The 13,459-nt window shown below is 52.8% G+C and overlaps 5 protein-coding genes across 5 annotated transcripts; 3 read left to right on the top strand and 2 right to left on the bottom strand.

The window, feature by feature from the left end:
• Positions 1–309: 309 nt before the first annotated feature.
• N7532_010785 (uncharacterized protein) lies at positions 310–1,142 on the top strand (the record flags this gene model as incomplete). The annotated part of the gene is made up of 2 exons (XM_056623276.1): positions 310–465; positions 522–1,142. The coding sequence occupies 2 exons, from the start codon at positions 310–312 to the stop codon at positions 1,140–1,142; spliced, it is 777 nt and encodes a 258-aa protein (XP_056470692.1).
• Positions 1,143–1,767: 625 nt separating this feature from the next.
• On the bottom strand, positions 1,768–3,308 carry N7532_010784 (putative protein phosphatase PP1 regulatory subunit Sds22; the record flags this gene model as incomplete). The annotated part of the gene is made up of 7 exons (XM_056623275.1): positions 1,768–1,784; positions 1,859–2,261; positions 2,324–2,398; positions 2,479–2,775; positions 2,937–3,008; positions 3,068–3,099; positions 3,173–3,308. 7 exons carry the CDS (start codon positions 3,306–3,308, stop codon positions 1,768–1,770), a joined length of 1,032 nt encoding a protein of 343 aa, XP_056470691.1.
• Positions 3,309–4,462: 1,154 nt separating this feature from the next.
• On the bottom strand, positions 4,463–6,075 carry psrA (putative general stress response phosphoprotein phosphatase Psr1/2; the record flags this gene model as incomplete). The annotated part of the gene is made up of 2 exons (XM_056623274.1): positions 4,463–4,828; positions 4,894–6,075. 2 exons carry the CDS (start codon positions 6,073–6,075, stop codon positions 4,463–4,465), a joined length of 1,548 nt encoding a protein of 515 aa, XP_056470690.1.
• A 1,676-nt stretch (positions 6,076–7,751) lies between these two features.
• pxa1 (putative peroxisomal ABC transporter (PXA1)) lies at positions 7,752–10,228 on the top strand (the record flags this gene model as incomplete). The annotated part of the gene is made up of 2 exons (XM_056623273.1): positions 7,752–7,992; positions 8,049–10,228. 2 exons carry the CDS (start codon positions 7,752–7,754, stop codon positions 10,226–10,228), a joined length of 2,421 nt encoding a protein of 806 aa, XP_056470689.1.
• Positions 10,229–10,722: 494 nt separating this feature from the next.
• On the top strand, positions 10,723–13,273 carry N7532_010781 (uncharacterized protein; the record flags this gene model as incomplete). The annotated part of the gene is made up of 5 exons (XM_056623272.1): positions 10,723–10,985; positions 11,032–11,042; positions 11,118–11,194; positions 11,244–11,409; positions 11,508–13,273. Coding segments are annotated over 5 exons (2,283 nt in total), but the record flags the coding sequence as incomplete, so codon positions are not given.
• Positions 13,274–13,459: the final 186 nt, after the last annotated feature.

The following is a 13,459-nucleotide window of genomic DNA, read 5'->3' as shown; positions in this document are numbered from 1 at the left end:
CAGGCTATAGAATCTCAAAGACACCAGCGACATGACAAATACATGGTGCGAGAGACGAGCAGCAACATATGAATAGACTATTTGACGTTCAGTCTCAGATCGTAAAAAATAAATCAGGTCAGACTCATTACTCGTGCTCAATGTCCACAATATTGACTATAAGCATGACCATCTGCACCTCCCCGACCGGTGCCGGAGTGGCCGTTGTATAGTTCGCCGCGTGCCAAGAGCAGATCGACATTTTGCTCTCCGCATCTCCGAATCGCCGTGCAAGCTCAACTTCCGCCGATTGTCAACGTCTCCCCAGTCATGATACCCTACGGCGCCACGCCTCGCGCGATTGGGCCCATCGGCGGCTCAGTGCGCATAAAGCTGAAACCCAGACCTAAACGCATTCTGGAAACTCGACCGATCCTCGCCGCGCTCAGAAAGTTCGGCGAAGTCAAGACATTCAAGAACCTCAAGGTACATCCAAGTCCTCCCCAGAACCTCGACCCAGATCTTAATCTAAACTCCATCAGTACGACTACTTCTTCAAAGAAGCGAACGGCTTCAATCGCGACGTCATAGCCATATTCGACGACCAAGCAGCCGCCGACCGCGCGATTGCCGCATCACCATTGACCGTGAACATCGACCTCCCCGAAGCGAAAGACGCGGACACCACCACAACCTCCGAATCGCCCACAAGCTGGAAAATAACATCACCTTACATCGCCCGACGCGAATCGGTCTTCGGTCCCGACCGCATCAGGCGACAGATCACCTGCACCATCACGTCCGAACCCAGACCCTTCCACGGCTTCTGGGCTCCTCCACACAACGTCTACAATACCCGCGATGTGGACAGTCCCATTCTCAAAGACTTGATCAGTCAAGAAAATGGCATCCCACTGCCCCAGCTCACCAACACTCTTCATCGCCCATACGAGGAGACACCCCAGCTCACGCCGCACGATATGAGACGGAAGAACCCAAACGAAATGCACATCAGTCTAATGGAGCTTTTCAAGAATGGCGCTCAGCAGAGCAGGCTGGTACAGAACCCGAGACCAGTGATGCAGCATTCTAGGCGGACTGGCTTGAAAAATGTAGCCACACGGCAGGCTGGGAAGAGTCGCACTGAGGATGTGGAAGACTGAGGACTTATCTTATACATCTGTCCTCGGCAAGACAATGGGATTCGTTTGCGAGAACACTATCCATCTCAGACAATACCTGTCGCCTTGGCTGAATTTACTGGGGTGGGAGGCAATTGAAAACGGCTGGACCGATTGTCTGCTCTGAAACAGCTTCAACTTTTCCGGTCCCCGATTTGATCGGGTGTGTATCCCGCCGCGGTCGTCCTGGCGCAGGAATGGACAGTACACTGGTCATCGTTGAAGAAGTTCCACTACTGCGCACAGTTACTTGAGAAACAGGCGAAGATGTGAAATCATGGACACTCTGATGCCAGGTCGTCCGCCAGTCATAAATTCTCAACTTTGTATATAAAGACATGTACATACTACAGAAGCTTCCAAAGGCGCGTGGAACTACAGGTAAATTGGGTATATGAAGGATCTACTCTCATCCTCTTCACATGTTTACTCTCTTTTCCCCGTCTAGAGCTCCTAATACCAGCTACAAGGAAATCATAGCAAGCACAAACTCGTTCGTTTCTCATCGAGACTGGTCACCTGGTAAAATCTGATCATGGTCATACAAAGAAACATCAAGGCTATCATTCCAACCAGGACTCGTCAAATAAGAAATAAAGAGGTCGTATCAAACCCGCAGGTAGGCTAGAGAAGAGAGCATTAATACTCTTGAATGACTCTGAAAGGCCAAGCTCGGATAAGGATATGGAAACACATACTTGCGTCGATCTGCACAATCTGTGGTAGCGCCAGCTTCACCTTATTTCGATAGACAGCTGGCCCGTTCAATTGCAGGGGGTTACCCTCAAAGTAAACCGTTTGCAACTTCTCCTTATCCTTCAGCTCACGCTCGACTTCCTCGAAGCTAGCAAGCTGGTTGTTCGAGGCCCAGAGCTCTTCCAGGTTCTTAAGTGAGGAGAGGTGATCTAGGTGGGAAATCTTGTTGTTGGAGAAGTCGAGTACTCGCAGGGATACGTTCTTTTCAAGCCCGGTTAGGTCTGTGATGGCGTTGTGGGAGAGGTAGAGTTCTTCGAGGTTGGGGAGGTTGGAGACACCGGTAATGTTTGTGAGGCGGTTGGATTGGATGGAGATGATTTTGAGGTTTTGGAGGGCATCAAGGTTCTGCACAGTCATCAACTTCTGGATTCTTCTCTTGTGTTGGTCTTTTGGGTAGAAATACTCACCTTCATCTCAACGATCTTGTTCTTTCCGAGCCAGAGCTCTTCCAAAGCAGAGAGGGTCTCGAGATTCTCGATTTCCTGGACAGGTCAGTATTCTATAATAGCCCCGAAGCTGTATAGCTAATGCGCCAAGCTGCAGGAAGTCACAGAACACATACCCTGATCCGATTCGCTCCTAGCTCCAAATTCCGCAACTTATTCAGCCCTTCTAGCCCTTCAATTGTCGAGATCTTGTTCTGCACGAAGAACAATTCGGTCAAGTGAACAAGATGCGAAACGTTCTTGATATGCTTGATCTTATTGAAGCTCAGGTCCAAGCTAGTCAGGTCGCGAAACTCATCCAGGCCCTTGATGTGCGAGATAAGGTTGTCATAGAGGTCGAGTTCCTTCATGGTCGGGGTAATGTTCGAAGGGAAATTGATGCGTTGTATTTGGTTCTGGCGAAGGCATAGTCTCTGTGTCCCAGTCAGAAGGTTCATTAATGGACCGGTCGGTGACTCCGTATCTCCGCAGCGGGATTTTCTGGACAAAAGAAAACAGAGAGAGAAAATCGCATCCAGGCCGCAAATGACTCTATCGCTGCTGAAACACAGGCCACATTTGTAGGGTGTCGTACCTGAAGCTTCTCGAATCGTTCCAGATGCAAGGCCGAAAGCGACGATATGCGACAATGCACGAGATCGATATCCTAAAACCCGCAGCAATCAGCAACAACGCTCACGGTTCGAGACAGGAATAGCAACAAACCTCGGTGTTCACGTCTTCATCCGCCAGTAGATCTGCCAGCTCATCAGTCCCAATTTTCAGTTCAGCGAGTGAGCTCCTTTGCGAGTCTCGCAGGTGAATTCCTACCCTCGTCCGCGTCGATCTCCTCTACGGGAGGCGCTTCCGGGTCGGAGTAATCCGAGTCCTCCAGGGCCTCCGGGTTTGTGATGATAGCTTTCGGCTCGACGCGCATTTTGCCGTCCCAGCCTTCCTTGTTCTTCATGGTTGGCAAGGTCGAAGGGAAGTGGGATGGCTGGAGGTGGCGGGCGGTGGGATGTGCGATGCGGGGAGCTTTGGACGGGCGCCGAGGTTCCGCGGAGTAAGAGAAATTGCTGGAGAGTTTTGTTCGGAGAAGGCGGGGGGGTTAGAAAACAGGAAACGAGTTGGCCTGAGCCGGTATGGAGGGGTGTGTTTCAAGAAACAAAAACCGGAAGGTGGTGAGGTCGACATCACCCCATGTAAGGCGGTGGTGCTCAATGCGGCGACGACTCAACCATGGACACAAAAAGGGCCTACCACTACTAGTACCACTACGGCAACGACTACAGGGACAGGGACAGGAACCGGAACAGCACGCAATTAGTGAAGCTGATGATTATTCCCGACGAGAAATATTCTCGAGCACGGTTCATAGCATAAAGTACCATAGCAGTCGTGTATATTGTGGATGTCACTTCAGCACCATACTAGTCTTAGTCTATAGGCCCTTCTGTACCGCAGCATTATAATGGGAAACTGTTAGATGACACGGTCGTAGAAAATTACCACTGAAAAACCAGCCCAATGAGGAACTTGGATTGTTCGGTAGACAAGCTAGACCCCCACTGACTGGCAGAGTAGCTGACTGGGTAGCAAGACGCAATAGAACGAAAACTGGTGGAGGGAAGATACAAGGGGCATAATAATCAATAGACGCCTGCGGAATGCATTGGAGCATGCGGGGGATTGTGATAAAAAAGAAAATACGACATGGGACAGGGAATCGACGGGAATAGGAAAGGGGGAGAGCTCGCTCGGGGAGCATGGTCAAATGAAAAAGATCATGGGCACAGAAAAAATGTTGAGAAACAGAGGATGGCAGGGTTAATGCGGGCTATGGCAACAAAAAGATAGAAAATAGATAGGAGCACAACAGATGCGTCAGATGGGCCATGACCCGGCGGAGAACCAGTTCCTTATCTGGGTCAATGGTCAAGCTTCACGAAGAGGTGTAGTGGAAACAAAAGTACGGGGCGAAGACCCGTCGTTCATAGGGTACACTATGTTGGCAAGTTTGCAAAAAGAGAACAGAGGCTTTTCTCGCATCGAAAACAAAAGAAAATGACACGCTCAATTGGGGGGGAATCTCTGGCGTAAAGAAGATTCGGACATCAAGTTTCACAGAGTAATGTCCAGGACCATGCTGACATCTTGGACTTGTTGGCCGGCAAGATCCTCAAGAACGGGGATTAGGTCGAGTAACTCATTGTCATGAGCGTCAGAGAACCAGCTGCTGATCGGGATCGCATGTTGTGGGTGGAAAATGTAGGACGTGGGGGAATTGTCGATGATGATCGTCTCCCGAAGGTCACGACCGACCTGGGAAAGGTCCTTTTCAGAGTTAGCAATGGCCATGACCATTTCAAGGAGATTGAAGGAGCATACCTTGACATAATTCCCCTGGTGATTGTAACAGCTCTCACGGAACAAACGGTGGTGGACAACATTGTGGATGTCCAGTTGATCCAGCAAGGGATCACCATACTTGAAAGGAATTAGCACGACTCTCATCTTGGGGGGGGGGGGCGCAACCACCGCGATCGACATACCTTGGAGACTGAAGCGGTAAAAACTACCACTTCGTAAAGTTCGCCGACTCGCTTCATGAACTGATCGACCCCAGGACGCTTAATCACATAGATATTGTGGTACTGACCCTCGATCTCAACGGGAATTGTAAAGTCCGCTCGTTCCAAAACCTGGATCAATGGTAAGTTTCCTTGCACACAACCAACTTGTCTCTCATGATGGTTGGGATTTCTTACCTTGAAGCTGCTATGAACTAGCGTCTCATCAAGGTCCAGAACCAAACACTTTCGATTCTGGAGATGCGGCAGCGGTGGCGGGAGCAACCATCGCTGATCGTCTGCATCCGGGGCACTGGGTGCCTCAGGGACCGGCAGAGGAGGAGGTGGAGGTAACACCGTTGTAGGTGGCACTTCTTCCTCATGTACAGAATCGTCTGCATCACTGGACAGAGGTTGCTTGGCCGAAGCGTCATCTGCCACGGCCGGGGGTGCTTCGTCCCCTACGGTCTGCTTATCCTGAATTGGAGGCTCGGCACCGTGAGTCTTCGGCTCCGATACGACCCCGTTCTCTGTCGTTGAGGTAGTTTCCTCCTCCTTTGCGTTCGCGGGATTCGCTTCAGATTTCCCAGCAGCCGCCGAAGCTCCTTCGGTCTGAGCGTCTTCAGGGGCATGGCTCGCATGCTCTTCGGCCTTCGGCTGGGAGTTCTCCGAGCTCACAATTGGCTGAGCTTTTTCGTCTGCGAAATACGCGGGATCTCTTGACTCCGCTGTACTTGAATCACCGGTGTGCGCTTCGGTTTTGTCTGGAGTGGGCAATCGGTTTGAAGTTGGTGGCAACTTGGTCGACTTCTTCGGCGGTAACGCCGAGTCATCGCCATCAGCGTCCGGAGACGAGCAGCACAGAAAGGCGAGGAATCGAGAAGTCTTCTTCTGTGTGGGCTTTGAAGGGTCGTTCATCTCGGGGGTGGTGGGAGTTGTCGCCTCGTTGCTCTTTTCAGCGGTGACCGCTTCCTGTGTCCGTCGCGACCGCCGACTGCTCGCGCGACTGCGATCCCTCTTGCCTTTCAAGATGCTCACTTTGGAGCTACGGCGGGACGGGTCATTCACAGTCACCTCATCGGTCTTTTCCGAAGTCGATTGTTTCTCGGCTTTGGATGATCGTCGCGACGGCATTGGGATCAGTAGATGATGCTTCTTGGGCATCTCGACCGGTTCCACGGTGTCTGAGGGATTCGCGGTGGGCGCGACCGACGAAACAGGTTGCGTAGACGCGCTCGGCTTGGACTGCTGGTCAGGCTTGCCGGAGCTGGTGGCGATCGGGTTGGGGGGAGAGTTGGGGCCTAGCAGTGGTCAGGGGGTTTTGGTCCTGCGACGGGAATCGGGTTGCAGGATCGCGCATCGCAAAGCGGCATGCGATTGATGGAGGAACTTGGGACTTACCAGAGGCCTCGGGAGTGTCGGTGGTGGTCATGGGTGCTTTGCCCGCAGACTCGGGAGCAGAGGGTGAGGGATCACTCCCCTCGCTCGCTCCGGGCATTGAGGGTTGCTGCAGCCGAACTGAATGCCGGAGTCGAGAGAGAGAGACGCAAGTCGGAATCGGGGCGAGGCCGGTGGTCACAGAGGGCGATCTGAAAGAACAGCGAGCGCGGCTGATGGAGATGTCAACACACTCCTGGATCAGCAGGGCGGAGAATCGCACGTACCGCCTTTTGGCCCCCGGAGGTTCACAACGTGCCAAGACGAGAAGACACAGCAAGCACAGAGGCGGATGGGGAGAGGGGAGAAGGGGGAAGAGGAGAGGATGTCACGTGGGGGTGGAAGGTGTAAAAGAGAGGAACCTGCTCTTGTCCTACTCTTTAGTCGTGCAGTCGCAGTCTAGCTCCTCCCGCTAGTGCTGGACCCCCCGTGTGCCAACTGCATCCCGTCGCACGCCCCGGCGCCTACGGTCGAATCACCCCTGCACGCCAATCAGGCACCGGCGTTGGCGTCAGCAGGAGCATCAACATCCATATTCCCGACTTACTACAGTGTATGTCGTCGTGTTACTAGTATTTACGCATGGAGGTGGTTGTCCCATTTACAAGATACGATGCGGATGGGTCGAGGGGCTAGCGCAAGGCCTGGAACCAAAAAGGGCTGCAGAATAGCACGGTGGCACGGTGATGGAGATCGAGGGCATCTCCACTTGCTTGGGTGTACGCTGTGAATGGGTGGAGGGCAACCAGCTGCCCCCTTTTCACCCAGAACCCACCGGGGAGCTATGGCCCCGGTGCGGCTGGGATTGGCGGGAAAACATGGGAGTAATCGCGGCGGTTCTCGTAGGACTACCCTAGGAGAGCTGGATGCGTGCCGCTGGGATATTCCTACATGACTGAGAGTGTCCTAGGGCAGCGTGGGTGGCAGATACATTGTATAGCTTAGGTACCTTGGTACGTACTGGACGTACTGGAGATGCTGGGGAGAGCGGGCATGGGATCTCTCGGCCCGTAGCACATCCGCTGCACCACTCTGTATATATATATAGATTTCCCGCTACCTCCCAGGTACGGTGGTCGCCAGCAGAGATGCATCTCACCGGAGGTACTACTCGAGTACATAAATGTACCGGTACCTCTACCCCATATTCTGTCTGACCCGGCGTAATGCTGGGGCAGACTGCCAGTGTGACCTGGAGTTTCCCCGGGCACGTGCCGCCTCCGCATCCCGAGGTTCACATGCAATGATGCAACGCCCTTGCAGGCGTCGACTCCTGCGACTTATTCCCTCTCCATCTCCGAGTCTCTCTTCTTTACGGTCAAAGAGCTGGTCTCTGGCTCATGGCCCTATATCCACGTTAATTGCCGCCGCTTGGGCATCTCGCGAGACGGACCTGGGCGATCATGGCCGCCCAGTCCACCCTTCGTCGCCCGGAGGACCCTCTCCTTGCCCTCTACTTACACTTCTCAGACCTCATCCGATCTCGGATTCGTCGCTCGTCCAAGACCACCCAAATCGTTGCAACGATCACGCTACTGCTATCCATTATCGGCTCGGCATATGGAGGATACAACTGGTTCCGTGAGCGGTCCAAGGAACGAGCTCAAGGTCACCGGCTCCTGCGTCGTAACTCGGGCATTCGCGGTAAAGATGGATCGCGGACCATCTATGTGCCATATAAGGACTCCCGGACATCCAAGGTCCTGATCCATCCAACCAAGCCAACCACCTTCGATGCCCACCGACGACTCTTCCTCAACCCACCGGCATCTGCGCGGAGCAGCGAGGATGCCTCGGCAAGTCAGATCCCCCGCCGACGACCAAGCCAGGCCTCAATCTGGCCTTCCTGCACCAGTTTCTCAGTCTCGGAAGTATCATGGTTCCGCGATGGGGCAGCAAGGAGACAGGTTTGCTCATGAGCCATGGAGTCTTCCTGCTTTTACGAACATACCTCTCACTGTTAATCGCACGACTCGACGGTGAAATTGTCCGGGATCTAGTCGCTGGGAAAGGAAAAGCATTCGCGTGGGGGATCGTCAAGTGGTGTGGTATTGGAACCCTGGCCTCGTACACCAACGCGATGATCAAGTTCCTCCAGTCCAAGGTTTCCATTGCCTTCCGGACCCGCTTGACGAGATATATCCACGACCTTTATCTGACAGACAACAACAACTATTACAAACTGATGAACATGGATGGTGGAATCGGCCAAGGCCCCGATCAATTCATCACGCAAGACCTGACCCTATTCTGCTCCGCTGCAGCTGCGCTGTATTCGTCAATGGGCAAACCCTTGGTGGATCTCTTTGTCTTCAACTACCAACTCTACCGCTCTCTTGGTCCTCTGGCCCTTAGTGGGATCCTCACTGGCTATTTCAGCACGGCCGTTGTGCTTCGGAAACTGTCCCCGCCGTTCGGAAAGCTGAAGGCCGTCGAAGGAAAGAAGGAGGGAGACTTCCGTGGTCTCCATTCGCGTCTCCTGGCCAATGCAGAGGAAATCTCGTTCTATGGCGGTGCCGATATCGAACGAGTGTTCCTGATCCGCAGTTTCAAGGACCTGCAACGGTGGATGGAAGGCATCTACAGTCTCAAGATTCGTTACAATATGCTCGAGGATATGATCCTGAAGTACTCCTGGTCGGCCTTTGGTTATTTGATCACATCTTTGCCGGTGTTCCTTCCTGCATGGGGTGGTACAGGCGGTGCGATGGAGCTGGCCGATGTGCCCGAAGGAGAGAAGTCTGGCCGTGAACGTGGTCGCATGAAGGAGTTCATCACCAACAAACGGCTCATGCTCTCGCTGGCTGATGCAGGCGGTCGCATGATGTACAGCATCAAGGATATTTCCGAGCTTGCAGGGTACACTTCTCGGGTCTACAACCTTATCTCCACGCTGCACCGCGTGCACGCCAACGCCTACTACCCACCCCGTGGCTCGCATCCGGAGCTTTATTCGCTTGCTGATGCCCAAGGTACCACGCATAACGGCTTCGACGGGGTCCGTCTGGAGCAGGTCCCCATTGTAGCGCCATCTCTTTACCCCATGGGTGGAGACGAGCTGATCGATTCGCTATCGTTCATTGTTCACTCCGGCGACCATCTTCTCATCTCCGGACCCAACGGTGTGGGCAAGTCTGCTATCCCTCGTATCGTTGCCGGATTGTGGCCTGTCTATCGTGGACTCGTCAGCCGGCCTCGCGAATTCGGACTGGACGGCATCATGTTCCTCCCCCAGCGGCCATACTTGAGTGTGGGTACTCTTCGCGATCAAGTCATCTACCCCCATACAGAAATCGATATGCGTGAAGCCGGTGAATCGGACTCCTCGCTGCAGAAAATCCTCGACGATGCCCATCTGGGTTATCTGCCCCAGCGTGAAGGCGGCTGGGATACCCGCAAAGAATGGAAAGATGTTCTCAGTGGCGGCGAGAAGCAGCGTGTGGCCATGGCACGTTTGTTCTATCACCAACCCCGATACGCATTCATCGATGAAGGAACATCAGCCGTGTCTTCCGACGTGGAAGGCTTGCTCTATGAACGGGCCAAGGAGCGAGGAATTACATTGATCACAATTTCAACCCGTGCTTCCCTGAAGAAATACCACACTTACAACATGATCCTCGGCCTTGGTGACGAAGGCGAACGCTGGGAGTTTGAGAGAATTGGCACAGAGAAGGAGAAGCTTGGTGTCGAGAAGGAGATTCAAGAGCTGCGCAAACGCCTAGACAAAGTGGATGAATGGAAGCTCCGCCGAGAGGAGATAGAGCAGGAATTGTCCAAGGTTTGGTCCACCGATGGTGAAATTGCGCCGCCGCCGTACCAGGAAGTACCAGCTCCGGATCCAACCCTGGAGAAATCCACCGAAGGCACCGCAAAGTGAATGCGATATTCATACCTACATACAGGAATTGTTCTATGATTTTGAATATTTGGAGCGCATTCTGTATACCATCTGCTTTTTGTTAATTACCATGAAGTAACTATTGAATAGTATCTACTATGTAAATAGGATGTAACTCTGCATACTATCCCGTAGTGAGCATACTTACAAGTGTAGCATCTCGATCATAGTAGATTCCATGCTGTGCCCAGCACAATTACAGCTAACTATTGTACTTGGAATTATATAAGCCAACCTAGGCAAGGTTGAAATCGCTCGAGAAGAAGGGAGGGGGATAAGGGGGTTGACCGCCTCCCACGCGCACTTAAAACCGGCAGAATCGATAAGCAGCTTATCAGCAGCTCTACTTGGGCATGCGACGCGCTTTAGCTTCATCCCATTTTCATTACACTCTCACACTCTCCTTTTCATCTTTGTCTCATACCGCCAACTGAATCTGATTTCCAATCGAATAAAAACTCCATATCCTGAGCACAAACTTACGCATCCGGGGCTCCGAGGCCCCGCGACGCCTCTCACTGAGTGGTTTCGGCTTCTATATCAAAATGTCGGAAAGCGAGCTTCTGGAGGACCCTAACCAGGTTGTCATCCCGCTGGAAGACAGCCTCAGCGATGGTTCAAAGTCGACCTGGCCTCTCAAAGACCCAAGATGGAACTACCGCCCCATTGATGACAGCAGATGGCGGGCAGCACTTGCCTTGGCCTGGGTCGAAGAGACAGGCGCCTACGAAAAAAGGTAAGCTAAGCCATGTGAAGCGTTGACTACGGCTGTGGCTATCTAGAGTCACTTTCTGTATGGGACTCGGGGCTGAGGCAGCTTTCGGGGTACTCTCCCAGGATACCGCTAACTAGTCTGCCCGGCGTTTAGGCGTTGAATACACACTTGAGAAGCTCCCCGAGGGGTATTGTTTGTTTGACCGACCCAGAGGAAAAGATCCCAAAATAGTAAGTTTATATCAACCCGTTTGTTGCCTTCTATCTGACATATCGACAGCGTGATGTTTTCCTTTTCGGCCATCCAAGCGGGAGATACTTTCAATCTCGACCCACCTTCTTCCCTCATTTTCGGTGGCTGATGTCTGAGCGAACTGAGACTTGTACGTGCAAGCTATGTAACAGAGAATCAGGACCACACAACAAAGAATCGGCGCCACGTAGCCGTGAGTACTTCCACTATTCTTCACTCCTGCCACACACGCAATTCTTCCCACCCCCACCACCCCTAGCCCTTCCGTCTTCACACTGCTGTCAAGCAAAGTTCTAATGCCATCGAAAGGCCGAACTAAGGCCGAAATGGAGGCCGCTAGAGCAGAGGCCGCCAGAACAGAGACTGGAAGGGCTGAATTTAAAACCGGTCGCATCAAGACGGACACGGAGGCTGGCAGGGCAAAGAGCTTGCGCAAGAACAAGCACAGTTCCTACATCTTGAAGCCCATGGGCATCAATGGTCCTGACTACTGGCGAGCTTGGATCAAGAAGATGAAACAAGCGTCTCCGAACCCCGTCGACATCAAGGTCTGGCAACCCCTGAACAAGGACTGGGTTTTCGGCAAGGATTTGCTGGATACCTATTTCGCCCAGCTGAGCATCGACCACTCCTTCATTCCTCGGAAAGGTGAAACCGTGCTCTTTGTCAACGAAATGAACGGCACCTTGCAGTTTCACAAGGACACCCAAACCTTTCAGGTTTTCGGCTACGATGGAGAATGGAAGGGTACACCTGAATGGCGCGCTGGTATCGTCACTCAAACCCCAGCTCCTGGCGTCAAGAAAACATATGCGCTCGACATCCACGATTCCGCTAACGAGAATGCTTTGGCCACTATCACCAACACGGGGTTCCGCGTTGAATGTCTTCCTGACCCGGTTGACGACGACAAGAGCTTTTCGATACGAAACGCTTACGTTCCTCTCAATTGCATGAAGCCAATGAACTCTTGGGAGCTCTTTATGCACCGAATCCCTCGCGAGAAGTGGCACCCCACGATCGAATTCGCTCTCACGTCCACATCCTCCTTCAGCATGTTGCACTTCACTTGGTTCAGAGGCACCTGGCCCACCGCTCGCATTCATTGTATGGGAATCTGGGTCGGTCACGAACTTCTTGCTGTGAGGGATACAATTAGACTGAAACCCTTCAAGCTCACGCTGGCGGACTATAAAGATAGTACCAAAGAAGTGGACCGTAAGGTCACCGACGTCATGACCATCTCGGATATTTGGCTGGAGTGGACTGGCTGTGTGGATGACGAGAACGCGAATGAGTATGCGAAGAAAGTTACAGCCTGGATCGAAGGCAAAGTCTACACTTTGGACAAAAATCGTTTGAACCGCCCATGCGCATTCGGCAACAAGCCTCTTGAGGAACTGGACGACCACGAAACCGATTGTGCTTTCAACCAAGTGGGCATGTCTGAGTACGGACAGTGGTACCGTATGAATGGAAATAGTCCCTGCCGGATCACCCCGGGTTCCGTTCTCGGCCGCTGCTACGAGCCCGTGCCCACCAAGCTTCATTACGGATCATTTGGCCTCGGATACGACCTCCAGAGCGTACTTAAAGCACGCCAATACTCAGTTGAAACGGACAATCGCATTCCAGTTCAAAATCTCTGGTTCTTCGGTGACAATCGCGTGGAGACACTGGGCCTGGCAGAGGTAAATGGTATCGAAGTCGGACCGGCCGCCGAAGTAAACCAGGAACCTGATCGATGGCTGTCTATCTTGAAGATCAGTGAAGGGATTCACACCAAGAAAGACATTGAGACGGCTGATCTCGGAAGAGAACAGGGCAAGAGGGGCCATCCTCGCAAGAACTTCGCAGGCGGTCGACTGGTCAGCACTGGCCTGGGTATTAATTCCTCCAGCGGTGAGAGTGCGCTCAACAGTGAGACAAATCTCTCTGAGGGTGAATTGGCCAGACCAAATCCCTTCACACAAGGAGACACATTGAACCATGAGGACGAAGACGAATGGGTTGCCGACAAAGAGGCTCAGGCCGATGACGAGGGCTCACAGTCTTAGGAAGACAAGAGCTTAATTGGCAAAGCCAAAGATGGCAACAGCTCAGGCGATCATCAGGAGTAGGGAGCCAGATGGATCTGGGTGAGGAGAACAAGGACTCGGAAGGGGCTGTGAAAGAAGAGGAAGACTCGGGCCGTGAGAAAGAAGAAGAAGAGAGTCTGGACTATGAGGAAGACGAGCACTCGG

This window comes from Penicillium argentinense, assembly GCF_028826775.1.
Source record: "Penicillium argentinense strain IBT 30761 chromosome Unknown utg000010l_segment0_segment0, whole genome shotgun sequence".
Taxonomy (NCBI): Eukaryota; Fungi; Ascomycota; class Eurotiomycetes; order Eurotiales; family Aspergillaceae; genus Penicillium; species Penicillium argentinense.
The sequence above is the reverse complement of the archived record's forward strand: the minus strand, read 5'-3'. Positions and strand labels throughout refer to the sequence as shown.